The 21,285-nt window shown below is 46.1% G+C and overlaps 2 protein-coding genes across 2 annotated transcripts; one reads left to right on the top strand and one right to left on the bottom strand.

Annotated features, from left to right (window-relative positions):
- Positions 1–1,103: 1,103 nt before the first annotated feature.
- LOC123131560 (receptor-like serine/threonine-protein kinase SD1-7) lies at positions 1,104–5,308 on the bottom strand. The gene is made up of 5 exons (XM_044551204.1): positions 2,610–5,308; positions 2,328–2,538; positions 1,963–2,200; positions 1,743–1,893; positions 1,104–1,658 (listed from the first exon to the last, which is right to left on the bottom strand). Exons 1-5 carry the CDS (start codon positions 4,239–4,241, stop codon positions 1,359–1,361), a joined length of 2,532 nt encoding a protein of 843 aa, XP_044407139.1. The 5' UTR covers positions 4,242–5,308; the 3' UTR covers positions 1,104–1,358.
- A 13,733-nt stretch (positions 5,309–19,041) lies between these two features.
- Positions 19,042–21,019, top strand: LOC123129886 (phospholipase A1-II 7-like). The gene is made up of 2 exons (XM_044549862.1): positions 19,042–19,795; positions 20,321–21,019. Exons 1-2 carry the CDS (start codon positions 19,106–19,108, stop codon positions 20,921–20,923), a joined length of 1,293 nt encoding a protein of 430 aa, XP_044405797.1. The 5' UTR covers positions 19,042–19,105; the 3' UTR covers positions 20,924–21,019.
- Positions 21,020–21,285: the final 266 nt, after the last annotated feature.

Here is a 21,285-nt window from a genome sequence, read left to right as displayed (position 1 = left end):
GAAGATCGCGCACTCTTCAGATTAAGAAGGGATCAACCATTGAACGATCTGTGCAAGCAAACAAATGAACAATGGCCAGCACACAAGTGTAATGCTACATTTTCGTGCAGTTAATATCTGTGTGAATCAAGATAGTGCTAATGCCACAATCGTCATGCATACAAAGATAGTTCAATATGCTGAAATGTAGCCTTATGCTTTTACAATACAAGGGACCTTTGTACTGAAACACTGCCATATGCTGAAATTATGAAAAGCAGATAGAAAATATGCTTCAGGTAGACTTATATTGAACTATATTTCGGCTGATTCACAGCATTCTTCTTTTGGTAAGCCCGCCAATTCTCAAACAAAAGTAGGCATACAGTCCACTGTAAGAATAGGTGTGGCAAGAAACAATCTGTACTGTTTTTGCCGGCGAGGAGGAGTATACATATTTTGATCTCACAGAAAAAAATGACCCATAATTCATCCTGGTTTGCACAGATAAGATGAATAGACTTTTTGCCACAACTTCTGTTTTTTTACTTGGGAAAATACAAGGACAATATGAAATTATCATGCTATACCATAAAGCAGAAACCTTGCTGCAACTACTCGCAGCCTTCTAGGAAAGGGAAGCAACTGAAGTATTAGTGTATTGCTCCAAATTGCCTACACTGTAAGCTGAAGGGTGCATGAGTGTCCAATTTTTATTTATTTTCGAAAAACAGGGAGGAATGAGTGTCCAGTTGTATTATGTATCATGGAAATTATCTACAATAAAGGCATCCATGTTCATTTGATAGAAAGATTGCCAGTAGTACTATAGTAGTATCCTTTTTCATTGATTAAAGTGAAGGGAAGACCCCAGACTCGATTCAGAAGCGGTGAACAAATGAACAATGGCCAGCTCACTAGTGCAATGCTACGTTTTTGTGAAGTTAGTATTAGTGTGAATCACGATTGCGCTAATGCCACTGAAACTGCTGCATATGCTGAAATTATGAAAAGCAGGTAGAAAATAAGCTTCAGGTAGACATATACTTATTCAGCTATATTTCGGCTGGTCCACAACATTCTTCAGGTAAGCCCCCCAACTCTCAAACAAAAGTAGACATACAGTACACTGAAACAATAGGTGTGGCAATAATCAATCTATACTGTTTTTTCAATTTGAATAAAACTTCGATCCAGTAATTAGAATAAAATCCAAGCTACCAGCAACAGCATTAAATCTTTTCATATTGGTAATCCCGATTACCAGCATGATAACCTTGGAGGCACTAAGATCTCTAAAAAGTGACACCAAAGACATTTCATCAAGCTGATCTATAGAAGGTCAGTAATGTGGCACTAGTGAAAACTGAAAACTGGTTTCATCTTGGCTCAAGCTTTGTGATGGTCATTCCATTTGAGGACGCCGCTTCTGAATTATTATCACTGCGTCCACTCAATCCGTCGGAGAAGGCTGGCATGGAAACAGAAGGGAGGCGAGCACTCTGGCTGCTAAGCATAACATTCACCGATGACATCGTTGGCCTATCTTCAGGCCTGTTCTGCACACACAGCAGACCGATCTGGATGCACTTCAGCACCTGGTCAACGTGAGAGGGATGGTCGCTAAGGGATGGATCGATCAACTCGATGACCTTTCCCCTGGTCCAGTACTCCCATACCTGCAACAGATTGTTCAGTTATTATGATGGGGATTTAGCAGCACGCACAAAGCTTGCTAGCATTGGTGCTTAAGTAGTACTTACAAGGTTTACGAGATAGACATATTGCTCCGAGTTGCAGGAGCCATTGTTTCTTCTTCCTGTGACAATCTCCAAAACCAAAACACCGAAGCTGAATGCGTCCGACTTCGCTGAATATTGACCATGCATGGCATACTCGGGCGACATGTATCCGCTGCAACAACATAACTGTTAATATATGCATGTTCTACTTCATTGCCTAACTAATGCTGACTGTCCTTACTATGTCCCAGCGATGCGCCTAGTGACATCTTCTGATTGATCCCCTCCAAATATCTTCGCTAAGCCAAAGTCAGAAATCTTAGGGTTGTAATCGAGGTCCAATAGGATATTGCTCGCTTTCAGGTCACGGTGAACTATCTTCAATTGAGATTCTTCATGGAGATACCGTAACCCCCTAGCAACCCCACTGATAATCTTGAATCTCCTTTCCCAATCTAGGTCTCTGCATTTCTCAGAATCTGCCATTCAAAGAATAAGTATCAGCATTGCAGCGAAAGTTTGGCGGCACTTGCACTACTCTCAGCTTGGCTATAGTGAAAATTTTCCTTTTGAGAAATTAATAGATTAATAGTGAAGAGGCTGTACCAAAAAGAATGGTGTCAAGGCTTCTGTTGGGCATAAATTCGTACACAAGTATTTTCTCTTGTTCTTCCAAACAAACACCAATGAGGCTCACAAGATTCCTGTGGCGAAGCTTAGCGACCAGGACAAGTTCGCTTTTCAGTTCCCCTATTCCTTGTGTGGAACTTTGACATAGTCTTTTTACTGCTATTTGTTTACCGTCAGGTAGGACTCCCTGTGCAAGAAAAGATGCATACTCATTGGTAAATATATAAATAAAGTGTACATATATGGCATGGTTTGTACCTTATGAACCATCCCAAAACCTCCTTTACCAAGCATATTTCCTTCGCCAAAGTCATTTGTTGCCGCTCTTAGTGTTGATAGATCGAGAAGAAGTGAATCGATGCTTCGAATATCATCCAACAGATCAGTGTACCTGAAGTCAGTCGGTGCAGCTCCAGCATTCTCGGATATCCGAAGAGTTCTGTCTCGGCGGCACTTCTGAAATAGGAAGAACGACATAATCGCAAGAATTATCAAAACTGCAGCAACTCCACCAACAACTGAACCACTGATCCTTGTTTTCGTCCTTTGTTGATCTGGCAGCTCGGATGTCCTTTGTTGATCTGGCAGCTCGGATGCTGCAAGCCTGAGCAGGAGTGTGCCACCTCCTTCTCCGCTGTATTGCTCTTGGAGGTTAATCAGGTCCTCATGCCAAACAACGCACCCGGCGGGATTGTAAGCGTAAGCAGTGCAAGAGCAATTATTCAGACAAGCCACCTGACATTCTTGAGAGCTTTTGGCAACTGCACCCCGAGCATTATCAGGTAGCCTCACATCTGTCATGACATAGAACTTATCAGACTGAGTGTGCGCGGAGCTCGAGTTGGTCTCGCAGAACAATGGTGCATTCCTCTTGCATCCACCACTGTAATCTTGGAGGTCCCAGTCACTCTGAACCTTCTGGCTGAACCCCTTGACACAGTTGCAGTACGTGTCACTCGCATTGAGGGGGTTGGTGCAGCTGCCGTATGCTCCACAAAGCGCATACACGTCGCACCATGGCTGTGGCTGGGCCCAGACCAAAATCCACTGTTGTTTGGAATCCATCCATATCAGCTGCTTGGTCTGTCCAGTCACGTCAATGATGAACCGCGAGACTAATGAATCCTCCTCCATCGAGTAGGAGAGGTAGCTTTCTGTGGCGTTGTTGATGAATTGGAAGCGGTATATGTTCTTGGCAGCCTCTGGCATCAGGGTGAAGTATTTGCCGTTCCAGGGGCCACTGGTCCAGTAGTTTACGGATTCGTTCCACCGGATGAAAAGTTGTGTTGTGCCGTTTGGGTCTAGCTCCAGAGAGAACAGCCCAGGAGATGGGTCTGCGCTGTTCTTCCAAGAAACAAGCCTGTTGCTCACACCAGTGATCTTGTTCAGTCCAAGCTTGGCCCCCGGAAGCCAGGTGTCTGTGGGATGGTCTATGCTTTGCCAATAAACAATGGATGGATTGGAAGCATCGGTGAGCTCGAGGCTACCGCTGTCCCTGATGATGGCCATGGTGGAGTTGGAGGATATGCTCACGTTGGTCGACCATATCTGCCGGTTCCTGGTCTGATCACGGAGGACAAGGTTGCCGTCCTTGGCAATTTCCAAGGAAGCGGCGGTTGGGGCAGACACCAGCATGTCGGCAGTTGCCGTCCACACAGGGGTCAACAGTGGTACAGTGCTGTACCATATGCCTATGTAGTAGTAATCGTCAGAGGTGGAAGAGATGGTCTTACTTTGCGGTTTGGGTGGGGAGTAGAAGCCCAAGGTGAACTTGCTGCCCTGTGACACAATCTTCTGTGAGCCGGACAGCGGTGTGGTGGAGTTGATGGTGTCGGCGCCTGTGCAGAGTAGGATTTGGCCGAACAGGAGGAGGAAGACGAGAAGAGCCATGGATGGGAGCTTGGAAGAATAGTCAGCCACCCAGAGCCGGAAGGATAGTGGGAGCTTGAACTTTCTGAGTAACTCTGTGGTGGTGCTTGGATATAGAGGTTCTTAGGCCGGTAGTCAACAAGACTCCACCTCAAATAGCTAGCTAGGATGCTTGAAAGGTATACACACCCAACGCCATTATGGTTCACTACTGTGTTGAAAATTAAGAGAGGTTAACTGTGGGTTTTTCCCCTTGATAATTCTGTTATGCGTATTCAATCCATTCCAGCTCAACTTACCACCAAAGAGCAGAATTCAGGAAAGTCTGCTTATGATTTCTAATTTGTCACTAGAATTCCACAGAAGCAGATGCATATGGCTTGCTTCTTTCATTATCATCAGTTGCTATCTGCTTGTCACTGCTTTTTATTTGTGGACACCAAAAAGGCTACCTCAAATCTGACGATGACTTTGGCTGGAAACCCAAATAACCTTCCATGGCAGCGAAAGCTCTACGGCAGAATGCGGACTTGGAGTAGCTTAACAAATAGCAGTCACTAGCGCCGCAAATCATGTAAGACTTGTCTGCCTAAATGTCAAACGGTGGTCAACAAGTCAAACAAGGACTAATTCTTCTTCTGTGTAGTGGCTTGCTATAATCTATTTTCTTACATTGTTGTTTCTATTATTCCAAGTAGAGCAAAGCGTCCTATTTTCCATTTTCTATGTTAAGGACATACTTCTTGTTTCGGTTTTGTTTTTGTTTTTGTTAGAAAAATATATATAGAGGAGAGGCAGTATGAATTATACTCCCTCCGTTATTTGAACTATCAAAACGTCATATATTTAGGAATGGAGGGAGTAGTATCGATAACAAGATCAATGAAGTAGACCAGGACAGGAAACCTCAACTTCACAAGCCGGTCTCTACTAGCACGGGTAAGCTGTACTGTACTATTAGGATGGATTCCTGATGTTGTCAAACCAAAAAAAAAAAAGAGGGGGAAATGTTGTGTTGTCCGCAGATGAATGAATCTTAATCAGGCCTAAAAATACATCATGCAAGCTAAGACCACACAATTCACTGAAGAATTTAATTAATTTGCCGGGCATGGAAACCTGGATTCGTACCAGATGATGCGGCGGGGCACCACGAGGGGCCATCGAGGCGCACGACGCCGTGAAGCTTGGGCTGGAGGATGCTCCCTTTATGCTTTGGGGTGGATAACAGACACAGTGAAGAAGCTCCTTAATTTGTTTGGTGTTGCAGAAGAAAGATGAAGTCATTCTTCTTTCCACGCTGGGCTGAATATGAACAAAGCCAACTATTGCTCCCGGATTTGTTTGTTCCATACTGTAGATATGTAGAGGCCAGAGCATGAACGGCCAACCGCCTCGCCGAGCCAGGCCGATGTGCCGGCTAGCTCCGCCTGGCCGTGGCGAGCCTCGCAGCCCAAGAAATTTGGTTCCCATCCAGGGCACGGTCGCATCCGGATCCGCTCTTCCGTCGCGTCTCGGCCCTCCCCCTCCACGCCGTCGGGTCCATGGAGGCCCTCCTCCACCCTCCTCCGAGGAGCCACGCGTCCCCGGAGCCGCTCCTCGGCGTTGCCCTGCCCCGCCGTGCGCTGCCGTCGCCGTGGCCTCCGTTGCGGTGCTCCTCCTCTGTCCCCGACCGCCCGACGGCGGGGCTCCCGGCTGGAGGCGGTGCGCGGCGGTGTGGATGCTTCTGCTGCGGCCGCCGCCGCTGCCGGGCGGTGTTGGGTTGGGGGAACGGCGGCGGATCGGACGGGGATCACTCGGGCCACCACCGGGATTTCACTCCAAAAAACTTTTTCCATTGTTGTTAAAGTGAACACACTTTTTTTTTGACATATATGGTAGGATTCCGGAATTCAAAAGAGTTGCTCAGTTAATTAATTAGAAAATCGAACGAAAACATATTGCCCAGTTCATTATAAATAACCAGACAAAAAATCGTAAAAGCAACCCACACTGTAGAGTCCGAGTGGAGCTATATAAAGATCTGCACCAGGACTCAGCCACCAGTGACGAGACAACGCAACTCCGACTCTGACAAAGAATTGTGAAGAAGAACTAGGCACAGCTAGTGCCGCACAAGATTGCCGAACTAAGGCCCTGTTCGGCAGACGTCCACTCCCGCTTTCCAACTCCCAGCTCCATCCAAAAGCGGAGCGCATGGAGCGGTAGTTTTGCAACTCTGAAAAAATGGCCTAGGAGCCGCTCCGCTCCACTCTGGGAGAGGCATGAAGCCAGCGTGTTCGGTGCCACTCCGCACTTCCTCCAGCCGCTCCAGGAGCTGAGCTGCGGAGTGGAGGCCTGCCGAACAGGCACTAACCACTTGCTTCTTGTCATCTTGCACCACCATGCCATGCCACTGTAGCTTCGACGGCAGCAACACACAAGCTTAGGAAATCCCTATGGACAAGTCGGAGAAGAGCTGACTATTGCAGCCATTGTCACTCTCCAACAACGCTCCCCCATCATCGTTGCCACAAAAGTCTTGACGCCAACACTGAGGTTGAGAGCAACATCATCACCCCGATCTGCTTCCATCAAGCTATGCTCTACGCAGCCCACCGATACCATCTTCCGGGGTCGCCGCCCTGACATGTCACCACCCGCACTCGAGCTGCAACGCCGCATGACCGGTTGCCCGCAGCCCACGCTGCTCAGGACAACCGCACACAGGCCACGAAGTTTAAATGTCTTGAAGAAACATCGCAAATTCAAATACATATGTTAATATTTTGCCACATATACAATAATAGAAACTGTGTTTAATTTGTCGGATCTCTTTGTGTTTCTTAAGAGCATCTACAATCGGGCGCCTCAAACACACCTCAAACGTCCGGGCGGAAGTCCCGATTACTGAACGGTCAAAACAAAAACGACTTAGACGGGCGCCTTAAACCGACCTCAAACACCACCTGCACCCCTCATAGTGAACCGAAATATGAGACCGATATTGGGAGGCATGGGCGCGATCGGGCGCGTCCGCCACGTCGGATCCGGCCCATGCTGGCCCACCTGACCCCACATATATTTGTCCTCATTCACTTGCTGGACCAAACACTAGCTACTCCACTCCACTCCACCCCCAGACTCCCGACTGACAATCTCTGACCTTCTTCGGCATGTTGGGCAGAGGATCTGACTCCGAACACTCCGGATTCGTCGACTGGGGTGTCGTCTCATGCTGGTTGGAGGAGGCTATGTCGGTCCACATTGCCCTCCGTCTCTCCCGCGGGGACTACGCACGACCGGCGACGGGGTCTGTCTGGTGCGAATCCACATCGGCGCAAATGTAAGTGCTTGCCCATTGTCTGTCTAGTTTTCTTTGTTGTATTCCTTGTAACCCACTCATTATACTGGAAAGATGCTGTATACTACAAAGGTCTTGTTTCTTTGTTGAACATGACCCTGACCTGATTGTAGCATTCGCTGACCCAGAGCTAATTATGGCGGCCCTTCAAGGTGGTACAGTTTTAAACTCTAATAGTTCTCAAGTTTCCGAAAGTGTTGTTATGATCCCGAGCTCACATGAGCTCGAGTGAAAAGTAAAATCAAAATAAAATAAAATAAATACAAAAAAACTTAATTGTTTTTGTGTGTTAAACATTGACAAATGTTTTAATAGCTTGCAAAATTTCACCCCCAGATAACATTCGTGGAAAATCAAGCAAAAAAAATCGATGCTCCAAAATGTGTTTGATAATAACATTTTGGATCATCGATTTTTTTTTTGCCACATTGTCCCTGAATGTCATTTGATGTTGAAATTTTGCAAGCTATTAAAACATTTATCAATGTTTCACACAATTTCTATTTGGGATTTTTGAATTTCCTTTCATTTTCTTTTGAATTTACTGTTCGCTCGAGCTCACATGAGCTCGAGACCATAACAGCCGTGTCCTCAAGTCCCCCATCAAAAACATTAAGCTACGCATCAAGAGTGAACGCTCGCGCGTGCCACGTGGGCAGTGGTGGTGGCGATGGCACTGTTGTGCCTTTTGTTTGCTTCATCGCTGCCCCACCACTAATCGCTTCCTTCGTCCAGAAGAAAGAGACCTCTCCTCTCCTCTGTCTCTTCCGCCGGCGGCATCCCCTAATCTCACGGCTCACGCCACACTGCCGCTCTTCCGCGCCCTTTGCTACAACCCGCACCTCGTTGCCCGTTGCTCCTCCCCACAATGCCACGACCGCGCGCCTAGCCATCGGAGCTCCACCTCCCTCGAGCCTTTCGATCTGTATCTTAGGAGCACACGGGGGAGAGGCGTCGTGCTTGTTATCGGACCAAGATCGGCACGTCCATGTCCTCTTCATCTACGACCATCAGGAGGAGGTCGAGCAGAGCATGGAGTCTCCAGCTGGAGAGGCGCTGATTCTGCCGGATCGGCCGACCGCGCGGGAAAGATGGAGAGACGGCGGGTGGAGGAGTGGCTACCGGAGAAGGTGAGAAGGAGACGCGGTGCGAGGCCTCTCGACCCGTGCGCCGGGCGCTAAGGGGTCAAGATTCGAGCTCAGCACGCGGAGGCCATGGAGCCCTTCTGATTTGGATTTGGTTTGAGTACGCACGGCCAGGAGATTCCCATCGACGACGAGGACATCGACATGGGCGCCGGAGCCGCCAAGGTTCGTGATGCGACGGTCGATGCCGCGACTCGCTCGGCCCCTCTCCTCCTCGTCGCCGTATTTGTTCGGCTGAGGCGACGACGGGGGATGGGACCAACAGCGTGCCGAGTCCGCCGTCGCTCCCTCTGCTCGGGCACCTGCACCTGCTCAAGAAGCCGCTGCATCGCGCGCTGGCCGCACTCGCCGGGGCGGTGCCGCTCCTGTCGCTGCGTCTGGGCGCGCGCCGGGCCCTGGTCGTGTCCACTTATGCGGCGGACGAGGCCGCGCTAGCGGGCCGGCTGCGGATGCTCACTACAAGAAATATGTCAACTAGTGACCTTCTGTCAATGACCCTGGAAGAATTGGTCATAAATCTATGACCATTTCAGACCAATTGGTCAAAAGCTGTTCGGGGGCTCCAAACCCTAAACTATAACGACCATTTTGGTCAGAAAGGTCGTAATTTCCTTACACGAAATGGTCATAAAGCAGATAGCACTGGTCCGCTGCCTTATTTCTAGCTGATCATGACCGATATAGATGGTCATAACCTTGTAAATTGTGGTAGGTTGCTACGACTAGGCGCCACCTCATCAGTTTTGCCTATGTGTCATGTCCATGTGGCAGTTTTTGCCCTAGGTTGTGAAGCAACCTATATTTCTGTCATTCCCAAAATTCCCCAAAAAATCTCATAAATTCTTTGGGTCATATCTTCGTCAAATATGTAAAAAAACCTTCCTTGCCTAGTTCAAAAATAATTAAAACAATTTCATTTTCCTATTCTATTCAAAAAAACACTTTGTGAAGGAAGTACCACTTTGGCCTGTCCCAATGGTATCCATTTTCTACAGTGCTTTCCTATGCCCAAATAACTATCCTCCACCAAATGCCAGCTCAATCCATTCATTATTTTGAGCCCAGCTTCAACATTCGTATTTATGTCCAGTGTGGTACTTTGCAAAGCAAGTACCACCTAGACTCCTCCTTTTGAGCTGAAAATTTGTGAAGACGGTCTTCTTAGTAACTGATCATCCTCAACCAAAACTCATGCCCATTAGCCATGAGCATTTCTCGTACCGCTAATCAAACACTTGGCTGCTAATTCATGTTTGAGCATCGATCGGTCTCCTCGTGAGAATCTTATGTTGTAATTTTCTTCCTAGCTAGCACCTACCTGGGGAGTGCCCAACCCACTAGACATGCCTAGGCCTCCCAGAACACATGGCAACGCCACAATCACGCGGTGACCACGCGGCGGGCATGCAAGTTTACGCGCTCTAGAGTTGGGGCCCTCGACCACCGCCCAAACCTCGACGTATCGCCACCAAACCATGTATTTATGATTAAATAGGTACTTATGTAACTAGAAATGATTTTTTGGAAAAAATAAATAGCAAACTATGAGGCAGCTGCAGTTCAAATTTGACCCGCTTCCATCTGAATCGGCGAAAATTTGTCTTTTTCATGAGAGGTCGATCAAAACTTTTTACACCCAACCATTTTGTCAATTGTGCATTAAATATGTCCTATTATTTTAGAAAATTGATTTGGTCCAATTTTGTAACAATTATTTGGGAGGTCCTTCACAAAAAAACCTCCTTTTAGGCACTCGAAAAATAGAAAATGATTTTTTTGTCCAAAGAAAATGAAACCTTCCTTAGGCAATATTGTTTGCCATTCCAAGATGCACCCTTGTGCACAATATGAGATCATTTGAACAAACTATGCCATGAATGTGGCCATAGGATTGATCATTTGGCTTGAAAGCCATGAATCTTTACGCATGATAGCTCATTTCTGAGAACAATTTTTTTAAAAGAATTGCCGTATTACAAGTTTATTATTTTTCCTGGTAACTTGGTCATATATAATGACACAATGCGAATGTTTTCCAATTTTTGATTTTTTTTGAATTTTTTATGCCTGTTTCAAAATGCGGTCAAAACGGCGGGAATGACCGTTCCTAGCTAGTGGTTGAATCTTGGTATTTTTTTGGTGTTTCTCTGATTAAATATATACTTATGTAGCTAGAAATGATTTTTATAAAAAATAAAGAGCAAACTACAAGGCAGCTACAGTTCAAAATTGACCCGCTTCCACCTAGATCGGCTGAAATTTGTCTTTTTCACGAGAGGTGGATAAAAACTTTTTCCACACAAACATTTGGTCAATTATGCATTAAATATGGCCTAGTATTTTATAAAAATGATTTGGTCCAATTTTGCAACAATTATTTGGGAGGTCCTTAAAAAAACCTCCTTTTGGGCACTCGAAAAATGGAAAATGAATTTTTCGTCCATAGAAAGTGAAAACTTTCTTAGGCAACATTGTTTGGCATTCCAAGATGCACCCTTGTGCAAAAACGCGCCTCTCGCGAAAGCAAAAAACTGTGCCTCTCGCGGAAGGAAAAAAATGTGTTTTTTTTCAAGAGGCACGGCCATGCCTCTCGTGAAAGCAAAACCGTGCCTCTCGTGGAAAGAAAAAAACACGTCTTTTTGCGCAAAATAATATTTCCCAATTTTTTTGTCTAAAAGCTAAGAAAGACCAATGAAAAACTAAAAACCCATAGAAGAACCGGAAAAGAACAATCTAAAAGGCCAAAAAAACATGTGGAAAAATATTTAAAAAATCTAGAGGGAACGACATGTGGCAGCTGACGAGAGCGTGTCAAGTGGCGCCTTTCCAGCCCACCCCCAGGTGACCCTTGGGAGGTTGGGAATGAGCGCTCATCAACTAGTTGCTCTTGTCCTGAGCGGGTTCTATTATAGGGTTGCAGAAGCCTCTAATGGGCCAGCCCTGTTACCATGTGGTAATTTCATCCTTTATTTCGCATGAAAGTTTGTTCTAAAAACACATGAAAACTCAAGTGTTCTCAAAAAACAAAACATGACATCTCAAGTTTATTTACTTCCGTTTTCTTCACATTTTGGTTTTTGTATTTTGCTCTACTTTTTATTAGATATATATTACAAAAAAACTTTATATATTTTCAAAAAAATTATCACAGATTTGAAAAATGTTAAACGTATTTAGAAATGTTTTCTGATATATACAAAATATATAGTATGTAAATCACTAAAATTATAAAATTATAATCATGTGCCTGAAAAATATTTATCATCAGTACGAAAAATACTTATGACATTTGCTGCTCGATACCAACGTGCTAATTGCCAAGTACTCCTGATACATCCGTTCGATGTAGTAAGCACAATTATTTTTGTACTCTGGACCGGCCGATAGAATCAAGAGAGGATGGCACCACGTCGCGTCCGCCACGCTTCTGTCCATGATGACGAGGCAACGATACTCGAAATCTACATGGATAGTGTGCGCTATCTGGGCAAGCCTCCAGGCCACCTGCTCCAAGGAGTCGGTCTCGTCTGGCTATGGAGGACTGACGGGACAGTGGGGACCACTGCAACACGTACTACCTTGTAACAAACCAATCGGAGTCCTCCAGAAAAAATCTAGCATCAAAGCCACCTTTGGGGGGGTGTGGGGGGAACTTCCGATCTATTAGTACAATGAAAAGCAGTAATAATAAAAGTTATATCCAGATCCTTAGACCACCTAGCGACTAGTACAAGCATTGAAGCGAGCCGAATATGCGCCACCGTCATCGCCGCTCCGTTGCCAGAGTCGGGCACCACTTTTTGTAGTAGGCAGTCGTGCTAACTTTGAAAGATAACACATCTTAGGTATATAGTTGTGTGCACTCCAATCAATGCACGGAAGGCCAACCTGGTAAGAAGACCAAATTGTGTGTTGATTGCATGCATGACATCATGCTTATCTCAACAGGTGACTAAGCTGTCAATCCTTCAATTGATATATTTACTTGGAAACATGTATGTGTGTTGCAATGAGAGAAAAACCGCATGCCCCTAATCAAACAGAAAAGACATGTTGCACCACCACTTTTCCCTAACTGCACACATGTTTTACTTTAATGCTCAAGGAAAGAAAAACAATCTCTTTAGCCTTCATCTGATGTTCTACCATGTAGAAATTCTAACATTATTACCCGCCGTTCCAAAATAGATGACCCAACTTTGTACTAACTTCGTAGTCATCTATTTTGGAACGGAGGGAGTACACCATAGGTTGGTCAGTTATATCGATACCTACTAATAAAGGGATTAATGTTTCTGCCTATCCTTCCTAAAATTACCCTTGAAGTAGCCATAATTTACCCACAATGCCACCCATAAATTAAACAATTCGTATTTTTCCTTCACATGTCCTGTGCGCTTTAGTTCATTTAATAAAACCTCTGAAGTGTCAAAAGAACTGAAGCAATGCAATGGCTAGAGCCACAGTCCTACATAAGGCAGACCCGGGCTTGATTTTGTTTTCTCCCCATTTTTATCCCTGTTTCTCTTCACATTAGATGTTGTTCGGCATAGGATCCAACTGCTCGCCCAAGCACACTTAGTAGATTGGCTGCAGGTAATTTTGGCCCAGCTACTCTATATTTATCCTTCCTTTTTTTGGGCAGACTCAAATATATTTTTTAAAATCATAATTTGTATACCTTTGCTGCAAATCTAACGTGTTATATATGGAAATCAATCAAAAATGTGTAGAGTCAAATATGTTATTATCTCGCATGCTAATGATTTCTAAAATTGCTTTAGGAAGCAACCTTAATTCGTATTCTCTCTATATGGGGTATATTATAAATTGGTTTCCTAATACGAGCTTTATGTTAATCAGTGGCTTAAGCTGATTTTCCTATTCTTTAAAATTGCGCCCATAAAGATTTTGTTTAGGATATTGTTTGCTTATGTTGTCACATGTGTGTATGTGGGATGGTTTTTTTTCTCCCATTGCAACACACGATATGTTTTGCTAGTATATAATCGTTGGTGTTGTGCGTGAACAAGGGTACCAATAGAACCGAGAACCAAACCATGATTGAATAGCTAAGACCGTCATGTTTGCTCACCTGCTACCATTGTCAGGATATTAATATCAGCACAGTACTAGCAATCATTCCGCTTTGTGTCCATCTTGTGTCGAACATTTGCTGCTCGATACCAACGTGCTAATTGCCAAGTACTCCTGATACATCCGCTCAATGTAGCGAAGCACACTTATTTGTGTACTCTGCAGCAGCCAATAGAATCAAGAGAGGATGGACCCACGTCGCGCCCGCCACGCTTCTGTCCACGATGACGAGGCAACGGTACTCGAAATCTACGTGGATAGTGTGCGCTATCTGGGCAAGCCTCCAGGCCACCTGCTCCAAGGATTCGGTCTCGTCTGGTTATGGAGGGCTGCAGGGACGGAGGGGGCCGCTGCAACACGTACTACATTGTAACAAACCAATAGGAGTCCTCTAGAAAAAATCTAGCGTCAAAGCCACCTTTTTTGGGGGGTGTGGGGGAACTTGACTCGGTATGTGGCCAATTCTGAATCTGAATCTTAATGGTGTTCGGATTTCAAGGTGTGGGTCACGTGTATGGTGGCTTCCTCCATCCGCTGGTGGCGTGGCATGAGGTCGACATCGACCAGGGCCTGCTTGAGCTGAGGGCTAGGGCGAGGGACGTGACGGCGTCACAACTCAAGGTGGTGGCTGTCATCGGTCAAGTGTGGCTTGTCGAGGCTGCCTGCTGTGTTTCGTCGCAGCTGCAGGCCGCGAGATCAGGCAGGGAAGGCGCCACGCATTGACGAGTGAGCAAATTTTTGGATCGGACATAACAACGTGTCTCAGTCTCTGACGTCTAGAAGTAGTGGTAAAGTTTTGAATTGGCATGGAAAGAACTACTTACGTAGGTAGCTGACACGCACAACATTATGTTTACACTCTTACTTATGTAAAAGATATGAATTATACACGAGTTGCCTCTACAATGAGGAATTGTGATAGTAGATACGGCAATTGTGTGATAGAATGGAATTGGTTGACTTTACTTGATTTTAATTTCAAATAAGTTAGTAGTAGAGTGGGAAAAATTGCTCGCTACTAGTATTTAGGATACTAGTAGCGTTGGTATTATAGACACACTACTACTATTTTGTTAGTAGTAGCGCTGGTACGAAATAGCAGTAGCGTGGGTGGCACACGCTACTACTAACAAAGTTAGTAGTAGCGCGGGTTTAACTCACGCTACTACTAACTATTAGCTGTAGCGCCATACTAGTAGCGCGGGTACCCGCGCTGCTAGTAGTCATTTTACCCGCGCTGCTAGTAGCCTTTTTCCTAGTAGTGAGGAGAGGCACAGGGAACAGACCCACATGAAACAGAAAACCGACCACCCAATCGCCGTCGTCGGCAGCAGCAAGGCAGAACACCGAAGGAGAGTTATCGGGCGAAGGCGCTGGAACCTCAGAGAAGGCCAAAAGGATGCAACACCATGCCCCCGGTCAAGGATAGGAATCGACAATGCCGAAGGCCTACCACCGGCATGGAGGCAGGGACCCCAATCCCCTCAAACCAGCGCCTGGAACACTCCGCATCTGAACCAAAGTAGGGTGCCGATGATGAGATCTGGTCACCACATGCTGCCATCGAACCACACCCAACTCCACCACCCCTCGAGCCATCCCCGGACGACACCTTCATGAAGGAAGACACCACCAGGAGGAGGGGACCTGAGGCTTTCACCTGAGCTCTTGGGCGGGGTGGAAGGAAGAGGAATCCCACCAATGCCTCTAGCAAGGGGAACGACACACAAAGGCGCCGTATTCGGTGTGGCCACCGCGCCGGCCAGGGGTTTCCCCCGGATCCGCACCCACCCACCAGATCTGAGCACCAGACGTCGAGCACCAGCGACCAGAGCCGCCAGGGCCCAAGATCGACGCGGATCAGAGTAGATCGAGGTTGAGGACGCATCTTCTCCAAGGTACAGCCGACTTGCGAGGAGTCGCCGTAGCAGCCCACGCCCGCTTCCTCCGCGCCGCCTGCACGGCCAGGGAGGCAGCCCACCTGCACCCGCCGATGCCGCCCGCCGCACAGGCCACGTCGCGGGCCACCGCCCGTGGCCGCCGCCCCAGAAGCCGAAGCCCTCCACTCAAGGGGTGTGGATGGGAGGGGAGGGGGCTAACTGTGGCGGCTAGGGTTGGCCCCCGAGTCACCTCGGAGGAGACGACGCGAGGGAGGGGAAGCTAAAATACTTCGCTACGGAGATCCTCATACATCGTCACTTCAAGATCGCAATTCACAAAAAACAAATTACCGCTCTCTGAGATCTAAGAAACATCGATAGGTGAGACATAAGTATCTTGCATTTTTCTTTGAGAGAGAGATAAAGTTTCCTGCTTCTTCTTTCTTCCTGGAGAAGTCTCATAAAACATTCAAAATTCTTAATTATGTTTTAGATTTTTGTTTCCCTTTTAGAGTTAATGAGGAGGGCCCATGCTCAGAGTGTAATATTTACTTACAATTATGGGCAGGCTGGCCCATGATACACACCACGAAAGCATTATACGTAAGTGGCCGATGGTATCCAGCTATAGCTAGCTGCTGCTTTGTTCATCGCCATCTTGTTGTTCGACTGATGGATCGATCTATGTCAATTAAACCATGAACATGCAGCGGTTCCAAAAAAATTCTATAGTCCAATCAAGGCCAAGAAAGCAGTTGTCGTTGCCTAGCTAGATTTCACGCAGACATCCTGATTTCTTCCTACCTTCCGGGCGGCAATCATGCGTTGGAATAAGATCATCTACAACCATAATGTACAAATCTAGCCCTCTATATATCCGCGGACAGCGTCCGTTCACACCTCTCAAATGTTTGTCTGTGCAACCACACCCTCCACTTTCAAAGCCTCAAATCCATGCATCCACCCCCTCCACTTTCAAAACCTCTAATCCATGCAATCACATGTATCATTTTCCGATACAAATACATGTAAGAATGAATACCATGCACAAACAAAATTTATTCGTTAGAAAAAAACATATTTCTAATATAAAATTTACTTAGAGCTCATAATTCAAACATAAGATTCAGTGATTTTTGGTGTGAATCCACATATGCTCCACAAGAGTATTGAGTAGTTGCACTTCCACCTGTTTGATCTTGAAGTTGTCGATGCATCTCCAGGAACTTCAAAATATGTTCCATATTTTGTTTTAGGAGGCGGACATGTGCTCCGCCCTCCTCAAAATCATGTTTGTGGGCTGCCCTTCGTCCTCCTTCTCCACAATCATGTTGTGCAAGATTACACACCATGTCATCATATGCTATAATATTTTCAGTTCACACATCATTGCAGCTCCATGAAAAATACCCCGACGTCCTTATAGCATCCCGAATGCCCTCTCTACATCCTTCCTAATTCCTCTTGCATGTGCTCTCCCACATCCGGACAGTCTCATCAATGGCATATGCGGCTTTACCTTATGCAAGCATCCTCAGAACAGCCATGCATTTCTTCAAAGGGGAGAACGACCGTTGTCTATAGCAATCCTTCTGCAACTGGAAGTAAGGATCATATTCCTCCACAAAATTCACTATGCAAGAAAAAAGGTTAGCTCACTGGGAAGCGGCGTCGAGAAAAAACCTGTTTCGAGATATCCCGTTGCTGTTGTTTCTGTTGCTTACTAGTACATATAGTATGTTTGGGAGTTACTATACACACACGTAAGAGTAGCTGCATTAATCATGATTTATATTTTGGAATTATTCTTGAACTTGCGTAATTTCCAAGATACTCATGATCCGAGTGCAACATGATTGAATTGTTGAGAAGGAAACAGACGTGCAACGCCCAGCAATTAATTAGATCGATCTGGACAAGCTTAGTCGGGAGCATACACACCTAACTGACGTCCGACCGGTTGGTTGAATTTAGTACCTAGCGAGAAACTAGGCCATGGTTCTTTCACATAGCCAACACTGAGCCAGTTTTGCGGGTGAGAGATTTTCTATGTATATACTTTTTGAGGGGTAGTTGAACAAATGTGCCGATGGATGCCAAGTACAAATGTGCCCATGTTCCTCAACACTGTCTAGTTCAAATCCAGCTAAAGCCCAGGTCAGTTTACCGGTTAAGTATGACTGCGTCCATGGATGCCTTTAGTTTTTTTTTTCGAGCTAAGGATGCCCCTAGTTGAATAAAACTCTCTATAGTCCCTGCAAAGAAAGGTAGCCAGGTATTCGTTCTCTTTTTTGGGTCAAAAAGATCAATTGCCTGGTTGCCAAACATCTTTACCAATGATTTTAGCAAAATATCTTTAAATATATACCCTTGGTAGAGCCGCAGCAAATAGATCGTCTCAAAGTACTGAAAGTATTGGAGAAAGAGATACGACGAAACTCACGTAGTAGTATATATTATGTTTAAAAAACTACTGAGTATGTATTATGTTGATCAGTTCTAATTCTTATATTCCTTTTCTCAATTTGTGGGGTACCAATGCTAGCAGGCTAGGGTTTTCAGTATTCCAGGCCATAAAATATTGCATAGTTGTCGCTCTGCCAGTAATTGTCAAGCATACTCTTTCCATCGATCAGATCTCTTGATGTCTTGTTTAGTATAGGCATGTCAACAAAATAATTATAGAGTTGAGGAACATGGTACAGAGTACATGTTTTTCTAGAAAATATGGCACGGACACATCCTATAATTGGTCAAGAAATTCCGATCAAAACTCAAAATTGTGAAATGTAACTCACTTATAATAAATTTATATGTACATTGGTTTTTGGGTCCTCTTTTACAATTTTTACACCGAATGATGATAAATTCACTTGAAAGTTAAAATGTGGGTTACATCAATTATGTTTTATTACTAGGTGTTCAAACGATATTTGTGGCAACAGTCATATTCCGCACATGACACACGCGTTGTGAATTACAATTATATTTTTATCATTGTCTCTATGTCAAAATATGTCCCCCGTGGCATCGCACGGGCATTCTACTAGTGATGATTTACATTTTGGAATTATTCTTGAACTTGCGTAATTTCTAAGATAGTCATGATCCAAGTGCATGTTATAACTCGCCATGACAGGATCACAGTTGAGAAGGAAATGGACGTGCAACGCCCAGCAATTAATTAGATCGATCGGGACAAGCTTAGTCGGGAGCATCCACATCTACCTGACGTCCGAACGGTTGCTTGAATTTAGTCCCGGGTGAGAAACTAGGCCATGGTATATCACACAGGCCGTCTCGTTTTCCTATAAATAGATGTCCAGTCCTAGAGAAACTAGCCAACACTCGGAACGCATACGCAGAGAGCCATTGCATACGAGTAGAGTAAGTAGGTACGTACGTAGCCGATCGAGGAGAATGGCACTCCCCTTTCCCAACCTTGGAGCCGGAAACATCGCCACACAGTGGCGGGAGCTCCAGGGCTCTGGGTCGTGGGCCGGGCTCCTGGAGCCGCTCGACTCCGACCTCCGTGACTCTGTTATCGCCTACGGCGAGCTCGCAGAGGCCACATACGACGTGTTCAACGCCGACAAGAAATCGCCCGAGGCCGGCCAGTGCATGTACAGCGAGACCGGACTACTCGCCGCCTCCGGCGTGTCCCACCCGGAGTACTACAAGGTCACCAAGTTCCTTTATGCGACCTGCGATTTTCGACCAGGGTCGGGGTCGGAGTCGTCTAGCTCGGTAGCAAAGGCCATGTTCGTGCAGCCGGTGACCGAGGAGGGGGAGGTGTCGTTTTGGACGTACACCAACTGGATCGGGTACGTGGCGGTAGCGACCGACAAGGGTGTTGAGGCGCTGGGCCGGCGTGACATTGTCGTGGCCTGGCGTGGCTCCGTCAAGTTTGTGGAGTTTCTCAAAGACGCGGACGCTCGGTACGCACCCGCGGCGACGGTGCTGGGCCCCTCGGACAATTTCAAGAATGCAAAGGTGCACCGTGGTTTCCTCTCCGTGTACACAGCTGCCCCGCGCCGCCTTATGGACAATGACCAGGTGTGCCCTGGCCAGACTGACATCACTTTAATAATGACCAGCGCTAGAGATCAGGTGAACTTTCATTTCCCTCAATCTTACTCTTATTTTCTGTAAAGAAATTTAAGAGGATTTAGATCACTAGCACTAGGAAAGTTTGGGCAGTCTACTACTCCCTCCGTCCGAAAATACTTGTCATCGAAATGAATAAAAGGGGATGTATCTAGATGTATTTTAGTTCTAGATACATCCATTTTATCCATTTTGATGACAAGTATTTTCGGACGGAGGTAGTACTAGGTCGACTTTAGATATTTTGCGATGTACAGCATGACAGTATGAGTAGAATCTGGTAATTAAGTACACCTCACTCTAGTAAAACTATTTATTTATTTTTGCTGGTAACACTCTAGTAGAAATTAAACTGCAACTCATACTCTCACAAGGTTAATTGCATATGGAAATGGAAGGTGCGCCCTTTACTTATATCTTTAGTACTACCACTTCACATCGTTCAACTTAGATATATTGAATCTCAAACCTGATAACACCTCAATTTGGTCTAAGTTAAGCATGCACGCCTATGTTACGTTTATGCAGGCAATCACAGAAGTGCGGGCGCTAATGGAGGCGCACAAGGACGAGGTGACCAGCATCACCGTCACGGGTCACAGCCTTGGCGGCTCACTCGCCACCCTCAACGCAGTCGACATGGTGGCCCACCATGTCAATGTGCCCCCGGCCGGCTCCTCCAAGCAGCAGCCGTGCCCTGTGACGGTGATCCTGTTTGCGAGTCCACGAATCGGCAACGAAGAGTTCAAGCACGCCTTCGCCTCCTTCCCTGAACTACGGGCACTCAGCATGATCAACAAAAGAGACAAAGTGCCGAAACTCCCGCCATGCTTCGTGCACGCGACGACGGCGACTATGCCCATCGACACGGACCGGTCACCGTACCTGCGCCCAGGCACCATCGGAATACGCCATAACCTCGAGTGCTACCTGCATGGCGTCGCTGGAGATCATGGTGCCGATGGGGACTTCAAACTAGTGGGGGACCGTGATTTGGCGCTGGTGAATAAGAGTACGAACGCGCTAACAGAGGGGTATCCGGTGCCGGCGAAGTGGTGGGGCGCGAATTACAAGGGCACGGTCAAGGGTGTTGCTGGCCACTGGAAGCTCCAGAAATTCGACGATGAATAATTAAGTGGTTAAGTTACTATGCCTGCACCCTCAGCCTTGGAGGAGGCTTATATCAACAATAAGAGTGAATTCCGGTTTTTACCCTCTATTTTGACGTTTTTGACACTAATTACCCCATTTAGCAAGATTTCATCTATTTTACCCCATTTAGCAAAAGTTTTGCCACAATTTACCCATTTTAAAATTTTGCGAGCGTTCTGATGAGCAGGTCCCAATTGTTAGGTCCACCTAGCATGCCACATCAATGGTTTTTACCTACCTATTTTTCTCCATGTTGAACCAGTGCTCGCAGCTTCGCTCGACCGGGCTGGCCCGATATGATCGCCAGAGCAGGTCGCTCGCGTCCAACGCACAAGGTGTAA

The sequence above is a fragment of the Triticum aestivum genome, chromosome 6A (genome assembly GCF_018294505.1).
Source record: "Triticum aestivum cultivar Chinese Spring chromosome 6A, IWGSC CS RefSeq v2.1, whole genome shotgun sequence".
NCBI lineage: Eukaryota > Viridiplantae > Streptophyta > Magnoliopsida > Poales > Poaceae > Triticum > Triticum aestivum.
This window is presented reverse-complemented; position numbering and strand designations above follow the sequence as displayed.

What these genes read in the sequence shown, in the direction of transcription:
- LOC123131560 (XM_044551204.1), bottom strand. Translation starts at nt 4,241, where the DNA reads ATGGCTCTTCTCGTCTTCCTCCTCCTGTTCGGCCAAATCCTACTCTGC. An exon ending in AGGCGCATCGCTGGGACATA is followed by an intron (nt 1,894 to 1,962) that starts GTAAGGACAGTC and finishes ATGTTGTTGCAG; the next exon opens with CGGATACATGTCGCCCGAGT. An exon ending in ATGTCTATCTCGTAAACCTT is followed by an intron (nt 1,659 to 1,742) that starts GTAAGTACTACT and finishes AATCTGTTGCAG; the next exon opens with GTATGGGAGTACTGGACCAG.
- LOC123129886 (XM_044549862.1), top strand. Translation starts at nt 19,106, where the DNA reads ATGGCACTCCCCTTTCCCAACCTTGGAGCCGGAAACATCGCCACACAG. An exon ending in TGACCAGCGCTAGAGATCAG is followed by an intron (nt 19,796 to 20,320) that starts GTGAACTTTCAT and finishes ACGTTTATGCAG; the next exon opens with GCAATCACAGAAGTGCGGGC.